Source organism: Aethalodelphis obliquidens, unplaced genomic scaffold, assembly GCF_003676395.1.
Source record: "Aethalodelphis obliquidens isolate GAN/ISIS:26980383/991018 unplaced genomic scaffold, ASM367639v1 scaffold86, whole genome shotgun sequence".
In the NCBI taxonomy this organism is placed as follows: domain Eukaryota; kingdom Metazoa; phylum Chordata; class Mammalia; order Artiodactyla; family Delphinidae; genus Aethalodelphis; species Aethalodelphis obliquidens.
In genome coordinates, this window is record NW_020838030.1 from 4,475,096 (window position 1) to 4,492,343 (window position 17,248).

The 17,248-nt window shown below is 51.6% G+C and overlaps 2 protein-coding genes across 9 annotated transcripts in view; both read left to right on the forward strand.

Moving 5' to 3' along the window:
- ATP2B2 (ATPase plasma membrane Ca2+ transporting 2) overlaps positions 1–7,105 on the forward strand; it is a 158,967-nt gene extending 151,862 nt beyond the window's left edge. For 6 of the 7 annotated variants that reach the window (XM_027093841.1, XM_027093839.1, XM_027093837.1 and 3 more), the window contains one exon: positions 6,189–7,105. In XM_027093841.1, the coding sequence (XP_026949642.1) occupies positions 6,189–6,500 (312 nt within the window). In that variant the 3' untranslated portion in view covers positions 6,501–7,105. The remainder of the gene's footprint in view (positions 1–6,188) is intronic. The other variant, XM_027093847.1, reaches the window with a different exon arrangement.
- Positions 7,106–13,507: 6,402 nt separating this feature from the next.
- The window catches only part of SEC13 (SEC13 homolog, nuclear pore and COPII component), a 54,315-nt gene continuing 50,574 nt past the window's right edge, over positions 13,508–17,248 (forward strand). The window contains exons 1-2 of one of the 2 annotated variants that reach the window (XM_027093833.1): positions 13,508–13,657; positions 16,352–16,396. In XM_027093833.1, the coding sequence (XP_026949634.1) occupies positions 13,655–13,657; positions 16,352–16,396 (48 nt within the window). In that variant the 5' untranslated portion in view covers positions 13,508–13,654. The remainder of the gene's footprint in view (positions 13,658–16,351; positions 16,397–17,248) is intronic. The other variant, XM_027093834.1, reaches the window with a different exon arrangement.

The following is a 17,248-nucleotide window of genomic DNA, read 5'->3' on the forward strand; positions in this document are numbered from 1 at the left end:
GGCCCGCTACCAGTAGTTCAGCCCCTTCTGCCCTCTCTCCTTGTACACCTGCGAGCACCAGCTACCTTACACACACTTCTCCCTGCAGCGGGGCTTGGAGCACAGCGAAGGCCTGAGCCCTTCCTGGAAGGGACAAGGCTCCTGACCCATGCCACTTGACCTCAGGTAGAGCACAGTGGGGGGTCTCATCTTGGCTGGCTGACAGCAGGCCCGAGGGACCCAGTCTAACCTGTGGCTTCCTCCTTCCTCATTGGAGGGACACCTGGGACTCCGACCCCCTCCATCACCTCCCTCCCTCGAGCTCATCTCCTCACACCAGGGCGTCTGACACAAGTTTCTCAATTCTGGCCTTGTCTAGATCTTTATGAACCCCCCATGGCTCCAGGCCCCAGAGGGCACGAGGAGTTTCTATTTGCCACCTGCCTCCCTTCCCTGTCTCTAGTCAGCCCCTCCTAAACCACAAGGGAGCTGCAGTCTGGTCCTCTCACGTTGCTGTTCACTCAGCCAGCCCTTGGGCTTCTCTGATGAGACTCCAGGCCTCGTCTCTTGATACTTTATAAGGTGCCACTACCCCCCACCCTCCCAAGCACAGAACATCCAAAACACACACCTCTGCCACCGGGCAGGAGAGGACCATGTGCTGGGTGAGAATGATGCCATCTGAGCCCTTGGACAAGAGGCGCGAGCCGCACGGTGCTGTCGGTGGCATGTGCTCACGTCCCACGGCCTTTCCGTGGGTGCAGTCCCGCCAAGTACACAAAATGACAGGGAGGATGCAGAAACGGGGGAAAGCCCCTGTGCTCGTTCATCAGCACGAAAACACAGCGATGGGGAGGCCAGACGAGCCCAGGTGAAGTGAGGCCACGTTTGAGCAGACGGTGTCTGAGTCGCGTTCCCATGAGGCACTGTCGCCGGCAAGTCACTGCCAGGCTTTCTCAGAGCAGGAGACACTTCGCTCCCACCCTTTCCCGCTCCATACAGAGCGCCCTCGCCTCGGTGGGAGGCCCGCGCCCAGCTGCCCTACTCCTGCGCCAGCCGAGCTCCAGCCTTGGTCAGCGCTGCCTCCTGTCGTGAGGTGCAGAGACCAAAAGTGCTCAGGGCTGGAGAGCCACCTGGGGAAAGGATCTCTTCCTCTCGGGGTTCCCACTGCCCTCCCATTGCCTCCTGCATGCCTCCGGCCGGTCTGACTGCCAGAAGGTGGCCTCCGGGTCCAGGCCCAGGTCTTCGTCCTCCCCGGTTCGGCCTCTTTCTGGAAGCGTGGTGCCTCACCCTGGCCAACACGGGGCTCACGACACTCCTGGGTACCTGCAGCCTCTCCCTGGGTTAGGCCCCGCATCTTAGCTCGTCCAGTCTCGAAGAAAGAGCGCAGTCATCTTGAACCTTTTCTTCTGCCCTTTAGAAAACCATTCAATAAGGCCAGTCCTGTGACAATTGGTTCTCAACACTTTTCCTTCAGAGAAATGCCCATTTCTGCCTGCCCTTTGCTTCCTATCTCTAAGCCAATCTCCTTCTAGCCCAGATTAATCCCTTTATCCCATGGTGACCCAACTATGGAACAGCCTTTGAGAAGGATGCTATAGGCCTTGCCCATGACCCGTCATTTTCTCAGAGGACCCAAAGGGGCTGATCAAGCATGACTCCCTCACCCAAGTGCCGTCTTGCCTCTCCCTCAGGCATCACGCCGCCTTAGGAATCTTGCATTCCTACCTGCAATTGTAGAATCCAGCCTGTAATTCTGGGTCCCTTCTGGGACCCTTTCTTGGGCATGGGGTCTCAAAAAACGCCTGACCATCCCCTTGCTCAAGGGTACTGGTTCCAAAATTGATCACAACCTCTGTGGTTTCAACAGACACATTTTGGTCAACACAGTCACGATGTGAAATATCCCCTAGTTCCTCCTTTGCTTGAATAGTTTCTATAGCAATGTCACCTTCTCTGGTCTCCAAGGACTCTGAGAGCCCTCTAGATACCAGGCAGGGTCCCTACAGAAGCCAAAAGGCTTTCTTCCCACAGGGTGTGAAGCAGGGGGCCAGGAAGTAAGAGAAGGGCTCCCCCCACCCCCTGCCTCCTCCGAGCAGGATCTTCTTCCCAGGATTCTCCAGTAGAGTAGGGTGCCTGTTGAGTTGAAAACACCTGGGCTCTCTGTGCCCTGGAAGGAGTCAAACCACCGTCCTTTGGGCTATCAGAAGTGACCACCAAGTCCTGGGGCAGGGTGGCGTGTGCCTGGCTGACTTCTGACTCATGACCTGGGGTGAGGAACCCCCCAGCACATCACACATCCCTCCCTCAGCACCACTGTGAGGCGGAGGGCCCCAGGCAGACACATACCATGCGGTGACAGGACAGTCTGTCTGGTCAGACTGGCATTGGAATGATCGGGAGGAAACTCTGGTCCACTGCCTTGCTTTCCTCTTCTCACTTACTCAAAAGTGAGTTTCTTTTTTTCTCCCAGAAACTTAATGGCACACCCCTAATGCCTTATACTCTAGCCTCACCCAAAATTTTCCAAAGCAGTTCAGCACATCCTTCACTCAGGCTCAGAGAAGTGAACTGACTTGGCCAAGATCACACAGTATGTAAGTGACAAGAGCTCTGACTCCAAAGTCCCTCATTTTTCTCACCACCCACACCACTTCCCAGATAAGCCCACAGACCTAGAGCCCACAGAGGTTGAATTTCCACTGTGGAACCAGTACCCACGCCCACAGCCTCATCCGGTGAAAAGGAGGAGCCAATCCTCTGGGGTCTAGAAGGCCAGGGAAGCTCTATCTCTGCTTGAGTTTCCACCAGCCTGGCAGGGACTGAGAAGAGAGGCATTTTGCCATCGGTGATCAGGAACAGAATTAGCATTTAGCTCTTAGATCCAAGGCCAAGCTACAGAGCTCCTCTCTCTTATTGCCACAAATTCCTAACCCATCTCAAGCTACCTTTGTATTTAGCAAGTTCATAGCATGCTCCACGTTCATGAGTGAAGGTCCTGTTCCTTCAAACCAACCAGGCCCAGAGCATCAGACTCCTAACCCCAGACCAGCCACTTTCTGGACACCGTACCCTGCTAGATAGGGCATCCCCCATCCCACTCCCCCTTCAGATTCCCGGTTCTGAGGACTGCTAGGGCAAGGAGTTTGCATCTCTTAGGGGGAGAAGTGAAGAAGGGAAGGAAAGGAAGCTGGACCTCTCATTAGCATTCTGGTAACTAACTTAGTGCAACCTTGGGTTGGCGAGAAAATGGCTTGCTTCTGGGGGGGAGCCCAGACCTCTCCGCTGTCTGAATATTCCATGTGTTTGTTTCCCTAGAGGGCTAGAGAACCCTGGACACAGAGTTCAGCAAGAGAGAGTGAAATTAAAAGAGGTTGTGAGTCTTTAACCTTGAGCCTGAAATGAATGTGAATCAATCCCAGACTCTTGGCTTCCTTGAAGCCGGGTAAACATTCGAGTATGTCGAACCCGCCCCAGACCGGGGCCCATGCATTTGCTCAGAGCCATCGACAACGGGCATGGGGCTCCCCACCCGCTTTGTGCTGATGGAACCAAAACGTCTGAAAGCCCACAGACCGAGGCCCTTCCTCTCTTCCCCCTCACCCCACGCCCCAGTGCAGCTCATGCCAGCAAGGCCCATCACCAGGGCAGGCAGGGAGGGGAGATGGGAGAGCTTTTTTTTCTTCCCATACTTTTTTCCATTTCAGCCGCGAGAGATCCGAAGTGGAGACTTGAGACGGCCGTGGCGGGGTGTCCCGAAAAGTCTTGTCCCCACAGTCTTGTCCAGAGCAGTTCATTCTTTCTGTTGTCTCCATTCCAGGGGGAGGGTGAGGGGCCTACATCTCATTGTGTGTCATCCCCTCCGCGTTGTCAGTCACACGACAGGGTCCTGCCACCATCCCTCCTCCTCCACCAGGCGCTCCCGGCTGGCATCTTATTGCAGTTCAGCCAGGCTCTGGGCTGAGCAGCTACAATGATCATTATTATTCCCATTTTACAGTTAAGAAAACTGAGGCCTGCAACATCTTTTTTGTTGTTGTTTTCACTTAGTCAAGGGAGTAGTGGCCCAGTTATCAGGATATCAGAATACTGAATAATCTCTACAGAGCCACAAATAGGGAATCCAGGAAGAAAGAGACCTCAGAGCAGCCAGATGGCCATCACGGACGACCAGCACTAATGCATGGCGTCTGGCTGGCTCTCTCTTGGCACCCGATGCCTCTTACTGAAAGCAGGATTCCACCAGGCAGGTTTCCCTGGAGTCCCCCGCTCATAGCACATAAGAAGGAGAGGGGACAGAGATGCTTTTGAGAAGACAAGGGAAAGCCAGAACTAGTAAGTGATGGCTGACAGCAAAGGAGAAAAACTTTAAAAAAAAAAAAATCAAAACTGTGGGGTCTTACACAAGACCAAGAAGGCTTATTGACAAACTTAAATTCTTCTCTGTGTTCTCTAAACTAAAAGGCAGAGGAGCTTAGGATGTGCTTTAGAAAGACTGCTCTCTGAAACAGTCAAGCAAACCCTGAGCTGTGACACTTAAAACCGTCAGCCACAGTCACTGTGAAAATTCACTCCCACGGACAGGGCTTTCCCCCCTGAGCCCCACCAACGAGCTACCTCTGGGTTTAGCTCCGCAAATCCTGGGACCACGAGGGCCTCCCCACAACTGCCCTGTCCGGTCCTCTGTCCCCCTACAGGCCTGTGATGTGGGGGGAGGGAAGGCCAAGACGGATGGCCTCAGCACCCCGGCCGCCTCAGCTGAGGCTCTGCTCCTTGGAAGCATGGATACCGCCTTGCTTTCCCCACCACTGGCTCCGCTCTGAGTTGGGGCTGGGAAGAGAGGAGGAGGCGCCTTTGTCCCGAGTCCCATCAGCCCCTTGACATGGCAGGCTTGGCTCCCCCTCCCAGGAGTCCAGAGAAGGGATGCCTCTCTTCAAAGTGAGGGTCCGGTTCCTGTGCACCCTGTGAGGCGGGACAGGGGACGGCCAGGCCGGTGGTGTGGCTCGCCCGCAGTTAAGGCACCCGAAGTGGCAGAGCCCGGACGCAGACTCGGGTCTTCCCGACTCTGGATCCAGTGCTCTGCCCACTGGCCTGGACGACTCAGCGTCCAGCCTCCTTCTATTCTTCAGGGAACCCAGCTTCCAACTGAGACACAGAAAATGAAAGAACTTGCCGTTTTGTGGCTCAGTTCCACAGCCTCTTAGAATCCTACCCAGGGCCTGGATTTGGCCCTCTGATTTTGGCCTCGTTTTTTGGTATTGTGTTTTCAAAGCACAAATAAAGAAAGGAGGAAAAATCCCCAGGAAATAAGGGACCCCAAAGCCAACTCCAATGAGTGGCCAGGGCTTTGAGTCTATACTCGAGTGTTTACCTCCCAAATGCATGAAGGGAAGAAACGTTGGGTACAAACGACCTCCATTCACATTGTCCAGGCTTCCAAGTGTAGCCGTGTGTCGTCTGTGTGTGCCGTGTGGCTCCCGCCCCCCACCCCGCCCCGTAGCATGCTCGTGCCCCTGAACGTCATCAGCCGCTGCCTCCGTCGTGCTTTCTGGCTGCCTCTGCTCTGCACCCCAGAAAGCCCCGAGTTGGCTTCGGTTTGCTGTGCTGCTTCGGTTTGATGTTGCCCTTCTCTGTTTGGCCCTCGTGTGTCCCTTCTCATCCCGGCTCATCCAACTGTCTCTCCTTTCTGTTCCTTTTCTGTTTGTGACACGTTATCTGTTCCATGTCGTGTGGTTTCTTAACCGCGTGTGGTTTTTCTAAGATTAATTTTTTACAAATAAATAGCCTCTCCTCCTTCCTCCTTTATTCCCACCTGGTCTCGCACCCCTTCTGCATGGTCGAACCTCTGCTTTAAAGTTAACAAGGCTCAGTCTCTCACTAGGTCTGGGTGCCCGCTGGAGTGGACTAAGCTTCCTCTAACCACAGTTTCCCATCATCGTTATGATGGGCCTTCCTTCCTCCTGTCCTAATACTGTAGTCTTTACCCAAACCCAAGCAATCTTAAAAACCTCACGGATGAACACAACCTAAATCCCCGCTTCCGTTCTTCCCTCTCCTCTCCGTGCTCATGACACCCAGCGACTGTGGATTCCAGCCACCTGCTGTGCCCGAACCCCCTCTCCCCCACCCGCCCCTCCTCCGAGCCCCCCAGAGCTTGGCCGCCGGCCCCCCTGGGGGCAGCGCTCCTCACCCCCGTGCTTCCCTTGCAGATCCGCGTCGTGAAGGCGTTCCGTAGCTCTCTCTATGAAGGTCTAGAAAAGCCTGAGTCTCGAACCTCCATCCATAATTTCATGGCTCATCCTGAATTCCGGGTCGAAGATTCACAGCCCCACATTCCCCTCATCGACGACACCGACCTGGAAGAAGATGCCGCGCTCAAGCAGAACTCGAGCCCGCCGTCCTCGCTCAACAAGAACAACAGCGCCATCGACAGCGGGATCAACCTGACGACCGACACAAGCAAATCAGCTACCTCTTCAAGTCCAGGGAGCCCCATCCACAGCCTGGAGACGTCGCTTTAGCTGAGGACCCCGCCACCACCCACCTCCCGGGCACCCACCCGTCCAGGCACCCGACTCACCCAAGCAGCAGCGAGCCACAGCAGGAAACCAAATACTGGCGAGAAAACCGTTTCCACCCAACAGACCCTTTTTCTGGCTGCGATGCTGTTTGAACTCTTTTTCACTTCGAGGCGAGGGCGGGATCTCCTCCGGGGGCTTAAGGGAGTGAGCGGTTTTTCCCAGAACTAGCCCTTCCTGGCTCCCACCCGACATGGACCAGCCATGCACCCGCCCGGCGCCATGTCCCCTGCATGAATGTACTGTACACTTCCGGTCCTCCCCTTGTTTGGTTTTTGGGGGGTTGGGGAGGGGTTTTTTTTGTTTGTTTGTTTGTTTTCTTAGGCGGGAACTGCAGACAGACTCTTTTCTGAGACTATTTATCCAATCCACTGGTCTGTGAGTTTTTGAAATGCTTGCGCAGCATGGTCTCAGTTGTATAGGTTAATTTAACAACTTTTTGAAATTGCAGAGCTTAACTCGCCTAGTAAATTTGCACCAATGGAACCGAAGAACTTCAGACACTCACAAGGTTATATCCATTTCTTTGTATCTATATCAACGTATACTTCCCCAAGACTGTATACGTCCATATAGATAGGTAGATATATATGTGTCTATATGTGTGTGTATATATATATATATATATATATATATATACACACATGGATATATAAAGTTTCTTTGCCGGCATGTTGCCTTGTTTCTGCTTAAATTGCTCTATTTTAACTTATTTATGTCCTAAAAGAAGAATGTAATTTGTTTACAAACCTGTAGATAACGTCTTCGGCTATTTGTACGGTTTAAGAACACTGGTGGCTGAGATGCTATAGAGACAGCTCAGCCTGATAGACACCTCCCTGGATTGCATCCTTGATGTTTTACGATAGCCATGCTCCGATTTTTGCCTGCTACTTCCGTTCAATTATGTGACTACCGAGGGAGGCTCAGGCAGAAGCCAAATGTTAGCGAGTATCCATCCCGAGGGGTCCCACAGCGTGCTCCGTAGACAAAGGGGGAGGAGGAGAGAAGTCTTCCTGCGCTCAAAGCACTGATGGCCAGCCCGGCCCCAGGGTGACGGGGTTGGCAAAGCACTGGGTGAAGACTTTTCTCTCAATGAAACTCACTTGAGTTTACTAAGAGCATTTCAAATAGAGATTCTCTCTGGCGCTGTCTGTACAGAGACTGAGGTAGTTTTGCAATATTATAAACGCTATTGTGTTGATTTTTTTTTCAGTTAGTAATTTCGAGGCTTGTTTCCTTACGAACTGCAGCAGATGAGCTGTTGGCCTATTGGATGAGGATCATTATGGTTTGCTGCTCTTATTTTTATTTTTGAAGAAGAACAGCCTTTTTCTCTGCACTATTTAGATCCGAACGAACCTTATGACGTGTATATTGAGATGTATTCAGTGTGATTTTTTTAAACCAAATTGTCTTCCTGTAGTCGCAATATATACTGTAGCCTTTGAACAGCAAGTCTTGCTTTCCCAGACAGAAAGCCATTCTGCAACCCTACAGTATCACAGGTGAGAAAAGGTGGTTATTTTTTCCCTGAGACAATAACAGCACTAGTAATCCCACTTAATAAGAGCTTATTTAATTGTATGTCAGCCTCTTAACTGCTAAGCACTTTGTGGGTATCAGCTTTTTTCATAAAAGAACTTTTGTATTTAATACAAAGTTTGCTTTGAGACTTTTCAGCATACGATCTTTTTCCATAAACTTGTACAGTGCAAAAGACATTTTGAATACCATGATCGATGATGTCCCATGCTTCAAGGAAAACCAAACGCTTCTGCCTCGCTTGCAAAATGCATTCTTCACACTGACCCTTCCCACAGTTGCTCTGTGTCTACCCGGGCCCTTCCCTTCTCCAGGCCCAGAGAATTCTTCCACAAACAAGATGAGAGCCACTCGGGAAAAGAGCCATAGTCAGCTGGGAGGGCCTGCATCTGGATGGCTGTGGAGAAACCCGAGGGTTTAGGACCCCAAGTCAGCCCATCCCACCTGGCAACACCTTCCTGGAAGGAGGACCTTCTTTGCGCAAGAGCATCTCCTGAATGTCGTGAAGAAATATCTCTGAATGTACCCAGCAGAGGAAACTGCATCCCCCGAGGGGTGACCACCCTCAGATATGCTTATGGGATTCCAAGACCAATACCGCCCACTGTTCTCCTCAGAGAAAGGAAAGACCCGCTCCTGTAAAACCTGGGGCAGCTTTGGAACATGGTGTTTTTTGTAGTTTCCTTTTTCAAGGTTCTCCATCTCCCGCTTTGTTCCAACCTTGTGTCCGTGACCTCATTCCATGACACCAGGAAAGCCCCGCTTGCACACCACGCTCCCTGCTCATTCGGAGCCAGGACGCAAGGGAAGCAGGAGGGGGTCTCCCCTAGTGGGACCCAGCCCAGGGGAGAGGGAGCCATGGAAGCTACCGAGAATGCCCCACGTCAGCGTTGGTCTTTTCTTGTCAGGAATGATGGTTGCTCACACACACACACACACACACACACACACACCCTCGCCCTCACACTTGCACACACACATCCACACACACAGGAAATGATTGGTTTGTCAGAACTCCCTGTAGTACATAGAGCTTGCACTCGGCGTCCTATATCTAGCAGCATGGGGTACGTTTGGCAGTTCACCCCATTAGGGGGTAAATAATTTATGACCATTCATCTGTTTTTATGAATTTTTTTATCTAGACAATAACTGTAAATAAAGAACTCACCATCTCTGTTCATTTAATACTATGCAATGGTGATGCTTTCAATTGCTGACTCTTCTTACTCCGCAATATGGTTCTGAAATGTCTGTGGTCTTAAAAAAAAAAAAGGCAAAAACCAACATAAAACAGAACATAGTAAATATGTACTCTGTAATGTATACTTTTTGCTGGTTTTGGACTGCACCATCCCCTCAGCTTCTTGTCTGCCCTCTGGACAGGGGCTCCAGGAGAAGGTAGCATATTCAGTTCCAAGGTCTAAGCTCACCAATCTGTCTCCGCCTAACAGATGACGGAAGACCAGGGGACCCATTCAATGAGTCACCCACCTTTGGAGGTGGACAGGGAGGAAACTGAAGAGTTTCGTTCCCTAACTCAGCAGCAGCCTGGGTTGCTCCCACCAGCCCCCCACCGTAGCCCCTTGCCCCCTTGTCCCAACCAGAGCAGAGAGTGGACAAGAAGGAGGGCCCCCTGCTTCTGAGACCAGACCAATGATAGTGACTGCACTGGGACAAGGACCCTGGACCTGTCTCAGCCCGGACATCCCAGTTATTGAACAGCCGCTCTTCCCCAACTGTGCTGAAATTCCCCCTTTACCACATCCTGACAGCTCAGAGAGACTTGGGTCTATTTCTGGAATATCTCCTCTGTTCCCTTATCTGGGTGTCTCATCTGGCACCAACCACACAGTTTTAATTATTGTCACTTTATATAGTGTTTCATTATGTGGTGGGATAAATACCCTTCGCTTTTTTCTTTTCTTTTTTTTTTTTTTACAAAATTTCCTGGTTATTCTCTCACATCGATTCTTCCAAGTAAACTTAAAATTTTGCCGAGTCCTGCATCCTCCTGCCCTCCTCTCACTCCAAATATTGGGCCCTTTCATTGTAGGTGCAAACATCTTCCCACCATTGTAAGCACTGTCCACCCCAGCTCACTAAATAGACAGCCCTCTAAGGAGAAATAAAAAGGACATCCTGAATCTTGAGGGAAGCCAGATAGTCCTCCCATCATCTCACCTGTCCCCTAAGCCAGGGTGTCGTTAGGAGAGGCCACCAAGCCCCCACCCAATCTCAGTGTGGGACCCAAAGTCACCCACCTTGGCTGTGCTGAGGTGGACCCGCCATCTGCCCTGGTCCAGGCAAGAAAGAGGGGTCTCTCCCAGACCTGGAGCTACCAGAACGTGTAGCCCAGTTACCAATTCTCCTCATGGAGAAATGTTTATTCCTATATCCCTTTCCTGAACTATTTTGGTGGGGAGAGGGTCACTTCTTGCTCATTTTTCACAGTTTTCAGCAGTTGTGATACGTCCTTTGGGATGCAGCAATCTCTTGCCTGGACCTTCTCACCACCCTGATGACTCCCCCTAGTGGTTCTGGCTCTACTTACAGCAGGCTGTCAAACGCACGCTGTGACGTGCCTCCCACACAAAACTCTCTCCGTAGGGTCGGAGATCCCACCATTAGAAGATGGCGGGTGGGGTGGAGATGGGTTGCGTTTCTCTGAAGGCGTCTGGGTCCTCCAGAGCCGAGGCTGAAATCAAACAACAGCAGAAAATCCCCAGGTCTTTCCCAAGTTCCAAAGCAAGCTCTCCTGATTTTGATGTAAAGATCCTGTTCATCCAAGTGGGGGGAGGGGGATCCCAGGCCCTGGGCATCAGCCATCACCCCCTCCACCGAAAACAAGATATTTAAGGCTGCTTTGGGACTGCCCTTCTCGGCTCCCTAAGTCTGTTCTGTAACGCCTGTGGTGCTCTCCTCACCTTTCCTCTCGGGGCGGGGAGGGGTTAGTCGCCACACTTTGCTAACTCTCGCGTGCACATATTTTATACCAGAGTAGCGAGGAAATGGTGCCGCCTCCAGCTTCCACGAGCTACCCGGGCTCTGGGGGGCTCTGGGGAAATCGGGGCTGGGACGTGACTGTGCTCTTATTGTACACTCTTGATTTCTCTGTATCTCTGGCTTGTGCTCTTTGTAATTAATGGGATTTGTCTGCCTTTTCAACACTATACTGAGCAATAACAATAAATGCACACGTGGAAATGCAGACACAGTACACATCACAAGGCCTTTTTCCGTGGGACAGCTGGGTCCCCGCCCTCCGTGGATTTGAACTCAGAGGGAAGCCAAGGGCCTGGGAGGGAAAGGCACTTTGCCCAGGGGTGCATGGCTCAGAGGTGGTCTCTCTCCTTCCGCCGAGTCACACCTTTTGAACGGTCACCATTTGAGGGAGGCAAGTTCAGCTTGCCATGAGTCATTAACCCTCCACGAGGAACAGCTGACAATCCCAGAGGGCAAGACTCTGGGGGAAGAGGCCTCAGGAGGATGAAGAAGAGGTGGAGCTTCAGGGTCTGGGAGGTCAGGGCACAGATTAGGGAAAGCTTTTTTAGCTTTGGGGTCTGGGATTCACCGGAGGGAGCTGATGGGAGATGTGGACAAAGGATGTAGGTGGTATCCCCCACTGGGGACAGGGGGATGCAGAAGGGACCCTGGCACACTAAGAGTCTGAACTTTGCACACCTCTGGTGGACATCAACAAAGAACGAGAATGTGCCCAGACCAAGAGACAGTGACGACGTTGGTTCAAAGGTTGATGGTTGCACATGCGCGTGCGCGTGCGCGCACGCGCGCGCACACACACACACACACACACACACGAAAACCCAGCTCTTCTCAGGGAAAACTGATCCCCAGATCAAGCGCTGTAGGCCCAACCGCTTCCAAACCCAAACCCAGTTTCACATCCAAAGGTCCATTTACTCCCAAGATCAACCTTCCAGAGGAGGTATTATTACAATTCCCACTTAACAGAAGAGGAGACGGCAGCTCAGAGAAGAGAAGGGTATGCCCACCTAGTAAGTAGGGGATACAGTATTGATACCTTGCAGTCTTGATGCCAGAATCAGCACTTAAAACTTTTCAGTTCCACCAGCAAATACTTTAATGAATAGGATAACAGTTGCACTGTTTGTCCCAAATCCTCAGTCTCTCCAACTTCAATGCCTACACCAGGGAATTCCTTAAACAACAACTATGCCCCAGGCATTGTGTTTGTATTTTATCTAACGTGTCATTGTCCCCACTTTCTACTGGAGGAAAGTGAGGTCAGAAAGAAGTGATATGATTTTATCACCCAGAGAATCAGTAGTACATCTACAGATCTGAGATCAGGGGATGTCCCTTGAAGAACAGGAGACCCAAGGGCCCCTCCCACTTTGTTCCCTGCAGTATTTCCACCATAAGCACCACCCCTCACACCCCTGCAATCTTTTTCCATTAGAGGGAAATTATGGGTCTTGAAAGCTGGGGTGGGGGTGGAGGGTGAGTTGCTACCCGGAGGCCCAGCCCTGAGTTCTGTAAGACCCCATTCCCCGACACCCTCTCCAAAGCTCCTCGATGGTCTGGGTGTATCACACCCTCTGAGCCTTAACATCGTCCCTCCAGCAGTGACCATCTCCTGCTAGGACTCTTCCCTCCAGTTTCAGGAGGGGAAACAGGGATTTTGACTCACCCAAGGGAAGCCTAGACTCCATCCTGGGTCACTCAACTCCTTAAAGCCATGAGAGATCAAGGGCTGCCAGACCATGTGTGGCTGAGGGGAGGCCCCAGGCTCTGTCCAGCTGTACAGCATTCTCACTGTGCCGATGGGAAGCCAGGGACCTAGGGGTTGGGGAAACTGGCGATTGGGTCCTGGGCTCTACCTGCAGGAGTCTGGCTGAGATCCTTCCTTGCCTGGGGAATCTACCTGGTGGGCCAGACTCACAGGATCCCAGAGCTATGAGGAAGGGGCAGTTTGAAGGCATGGGTCCTCTGGCCTGGAGAGGGCAGGGCGAGAGGCTCAGCCTCTGGCTAGGGGGTTATTCCCTGGGCCTCTTTGCCCCTGGTCCCAGCCTTGGGTCCTGAGGAGAGACTGACAAGGAAGCACTAAGACCAGTCTGGCCACTACTCCCAAAATTAGTCATCCTAAATTGTTCACCATAAGGCCAGTCGCACCCAGAACCACAGAGAGGTGGGTGGAGGTGTAGTTACGTATGAGTCCCTTTTTTCATGTATGGATCTCAGGAAAAGGGAAGGGTTGGTCACGAGAGAAGACAGGTTAGAGCTTCAGATTTCAAGTCCCGGGCCTGGCTCGCCTGGAAAACGAGAGTCCCACCCCTTTGGTCTCGAGCGTCACGCACGGAGAAGGGGAGGGGCCGTGGGAAGGCTTGGCACCGCCCCAGAAAGGACGGAACCTTCGTGCGAGCGGAGCGCGCTGCTGCCCGGAAGCTTCTGCGCCCGGGCCAGACCGGTTGCGAGCCCGGCACCGGAAGTGAACTGTTCCGAGGCGCCGCCGGGACCTGCCACGTCCGAGGCCTGGCGCTGCCGCTGCCGCCGTTGCCGCCGCAACCATGGTAAGTGCTGGGGCCGGGGTCGCCGAGCGGAGTTCTGGCCGTAGTCGCGGCCCTCCCGGGTTCTTCGCCGCGCTAAGGTTCAAGCCCCAAGTTGGGGCCGTTCAGCTCTCCCGCACCGCTTCGGGTCTGGGGGTCTCTGGCCCTGCCCGTCCGGACCTTTCGGAGGGGGAGGCCAGGCGGAGGCCGCGGAACCTCCCAGAACTCTGCGGGCCGCGTCTCCTGCTTCTTCTTTTCCTTCTCTTTCCCCAACAATTGAAAACAAAACCCCAAACACCGTTGGAGCTACTGTGGCCTGAGCCCTTAGTAGGTTCCAAGCATTGTTCCTAATCTCAGCCTACTAACAGCCCCATGAAGTCGGGGCTGTTATTATCGACCTTTGACAAATGAGGAAGCTGGAGGTTCAGAGGTGAAGCCTCTTGCACAGGGAACAAGTGGCAGAGCTGAGATTCAAACCCTCAAAACCATTCCCTTCTCCCACCTCCCGCCTCTCCCAGCAGAGATGTTTGTGGAACGGGTGCTTAGCCCAGGGCCCCGAGGTAGGACGGGCACTTCAGGAAACTGATGTAAGGATGAGCTGAATGTTCCTGTGATGCAGGGGCTCGGGTTTTTAAACCTCTGTGGTATCCACAGTGTACATTCACTCCACACTTCTCATCCAGTGAATGACCGCCAGTGGGAACTAACGGATAGAAGCATCTAGCCTGAGCCTGGCACAGAGGGGGGGTTCAGTAAGCCGGTGCTCTCGGGAAAATGGCTGTGCCTGGGTTTTTGAGGAAACGTGGGTGAACCCAGAAGTCTGGACGCTGGGTTTGGTTCTTGCTTTGCAGGGCACTGGGTTTTAAATTTCTCGGGGGTTTTTTTGGTCTCTGATTCTTCAGCTGCTAAGTAGAGTTGGGGTCTCTTACACCCTGACACTCCACTCTTTTTAAATGAGTTTTTAACTCATTAAGTAATTCTGAAGAGCTTAATTGTTTTGAGGGCTGTCTTTTACTACTTAAGGAAGACCATACATCTTGAGATGCTTAGGAGGAAGGACTTTTTTTTTTAAGGAGCTTTTAAAAAAAAAAAAAAGCACTTGTTCATCAATCCTGGTTGGTGCGTGAGAGTGGTTCAAAATAAATGCTGGTTATCTCCAAGGTCCTCTGGCGAACTAGTATGAAACTATCAGTAAGCTTTCTTCCTGCCTCTGCTTAGCCCTCAGCCATTGATTTAGGGAATTGGATGTAACAACTAGATGGGCAGCCTAGTCAAGTGGAAGGCTTTGTGGGCTGGGAGTTAGCAGGTGAGGCTCTTCTCCCAGCTCCACCTTTAACTAGCTCTGTGACTTGAGCAGGTGCTTTCTATTCCCTGGGCTTCTTCATCTCCTTAGTCCATCGGACAGCTGTGATGAACTCTGCCCTTCGGCCTTCCCAGTGCACGTGTGAGAGTACTTTGTGACCCGGACAGCTTGGCACACGTAGGAGATGCTTCTCCTTATCTTCCTTACTTGCCTTTGCAGACCTCGGGGGCTGCTTTGTGGGGCATCTAGACTTTGGTGAGAGAACCTATGCTTACTTGACATGTACATTTTGAACTGCTTTGCAGCCATCCTCTTTTAGTATCCACCTTTCTGAAAAGTCAGGTCAGACTCTATACCTGCAGGGCTTGTGCTGGAAAAAGATGACATGGGGGAAATGGTAAGAAATATCACTTCCAGTCTGAAACCTCCTTTTCCGTCCCTTTTCTATCCTAAGAGTTTTGAGAGAATAGTGGTTGAACAAAGTAAAGCTGTGCATTTTTGTTCATTTACTTATTCATTCAGCAGATAGTCACTGAGCTCCTTCTGGTTGCAAAGCACTGTACTGGGTGATTTGAGAGGATTCAGAACGGCCAATGACACCGACCCTGGCTCCAGGGAGCTCACCTTCTAGTTGGGAGAAGAAACAGTGTAAAGTGTTGTAGACATTCAGTGTTGATATTCAGAGGAGTCCAGCCAGTTGGGGAATCTGGGAGTCTTCAAGATGGGGCAGGGGGCAGCGTAATTTGAGCTGCACCTCAGAGAATGGGTAGGAAGGTGATGACCATGGCAGCTCTGTTCCAGCCCTATAAACTGGGCTCTGTCACAGATGGTGTACCAGGGAGCAGCCTCAGGAGAATCAGTTGAATCAATTAGTGTTAAGTGTTAACCCTGTTGTGCAAAAAACTGCCTGGAACATCAGAGGCTCTGTCATCCGGGAAGGAACCCCGGCCATGGCTCCCTCAGGGTCCCTCTTCAACGTCAAATGTAGCCAGGACCGCTCATGCCGCCATCCCCCCTTCTTTGCTCATGTTTTGCCCTCTGATTGGACTGTACTTTTTTTCCCCTGTGCCACCTGGCAAATTCCTCATCATCTGAGCCGAGTTTATGTCCACCACCACCAGCCCCTCAGACTGCTATAGCACATGTTAACCACCATTAAAGTATTTATCTTGCCGTGTTGGGGTTACTTATGTGCAGGCTTCTCAGGGGCAAGAAGTACCTCTTTTGCGTGTCTGTATCTCCAGTCCCTGGCACAGTGCCTGGCAAAATGAAGGCACTTAGAGTGAACATTTACTGAATGAATGAATGAATGAATGAACAGATGCAGTCAAGAACTTTAAAAATGATAAGTGGATTCAATGAGATGATTGCATTCTAACTATCAGTGCATTTACCAACAATATCTTTGGTTCTAGGTGTCAGTAATTAACACTGTGGATACTTCCCATGAGGACATGATTGTAAGTATTCCTTTAGCACTTCCTCACATGCTGTGGACATGGGCATTTCTGTTGATCATTTATGAATCCACTGTGGCTTTGCAGCCTTTGATAGTTAGGCTGTAACCTGTTACAGATACCCCTGTAACTATAGGGGTATGGTCAGTCTCCCAGCAGTACCCTCTGAGTTGGCAGGGCTGTGATAGTCTGGTCACTTTACGGCAGGAGAAACCTGGAAACAATTTGTAGCCCAAGGTCCTCGGTCTCCTGGCCAAAAAAGTAACTGTCTCTGGGATGGGATGGAAGTGGGTGCAGAGGTTTGAATTAGTCTTCCCACCTGTATTCCTCCTGCTGTCACTTCTTAGCCCCATGGGAAAGGGAAGAAAAAAATAGGAAAATGACTCAATACAAAGGCAGAGCCAGGTAGGACTGGCACAGACAGCAGGCCAGACAGTACTCTTTGAACCAGAAGTCATTAACTCAAGGCGTTTCCTGAGAGGCAAACATAGGGTTTGGTGCAAAAGGACAGGGCTGTGAGAGAAGGTCCAGAGGTTAAAGTCTCCAGCAGCAAAGATGTGGACTCTGCTTCTTGCAGTGCAAGGAGTCCAGGTAGCCTTTGAACAGGACCCAGGTCAGTCAGCCTACAGCATTTCATCCCAGGCATCCTGCCATCACATCCTTCCCACCAGCAGTTGCTTTGGGACTTCTGAGGGGCTGCCTAGTCTCAGAATTGTATGTTCCCTGGGTGGGATCATGTGTGTTCTAGCTGTGAGACCACACCTCCTTGGAGACAGCGTGGCACCTTGGGTAAGAAGATCCAGTCTGAAATCCCTAGTCAATCTCTTTTTTTTTTTTTTGAATTTTATTTTATTT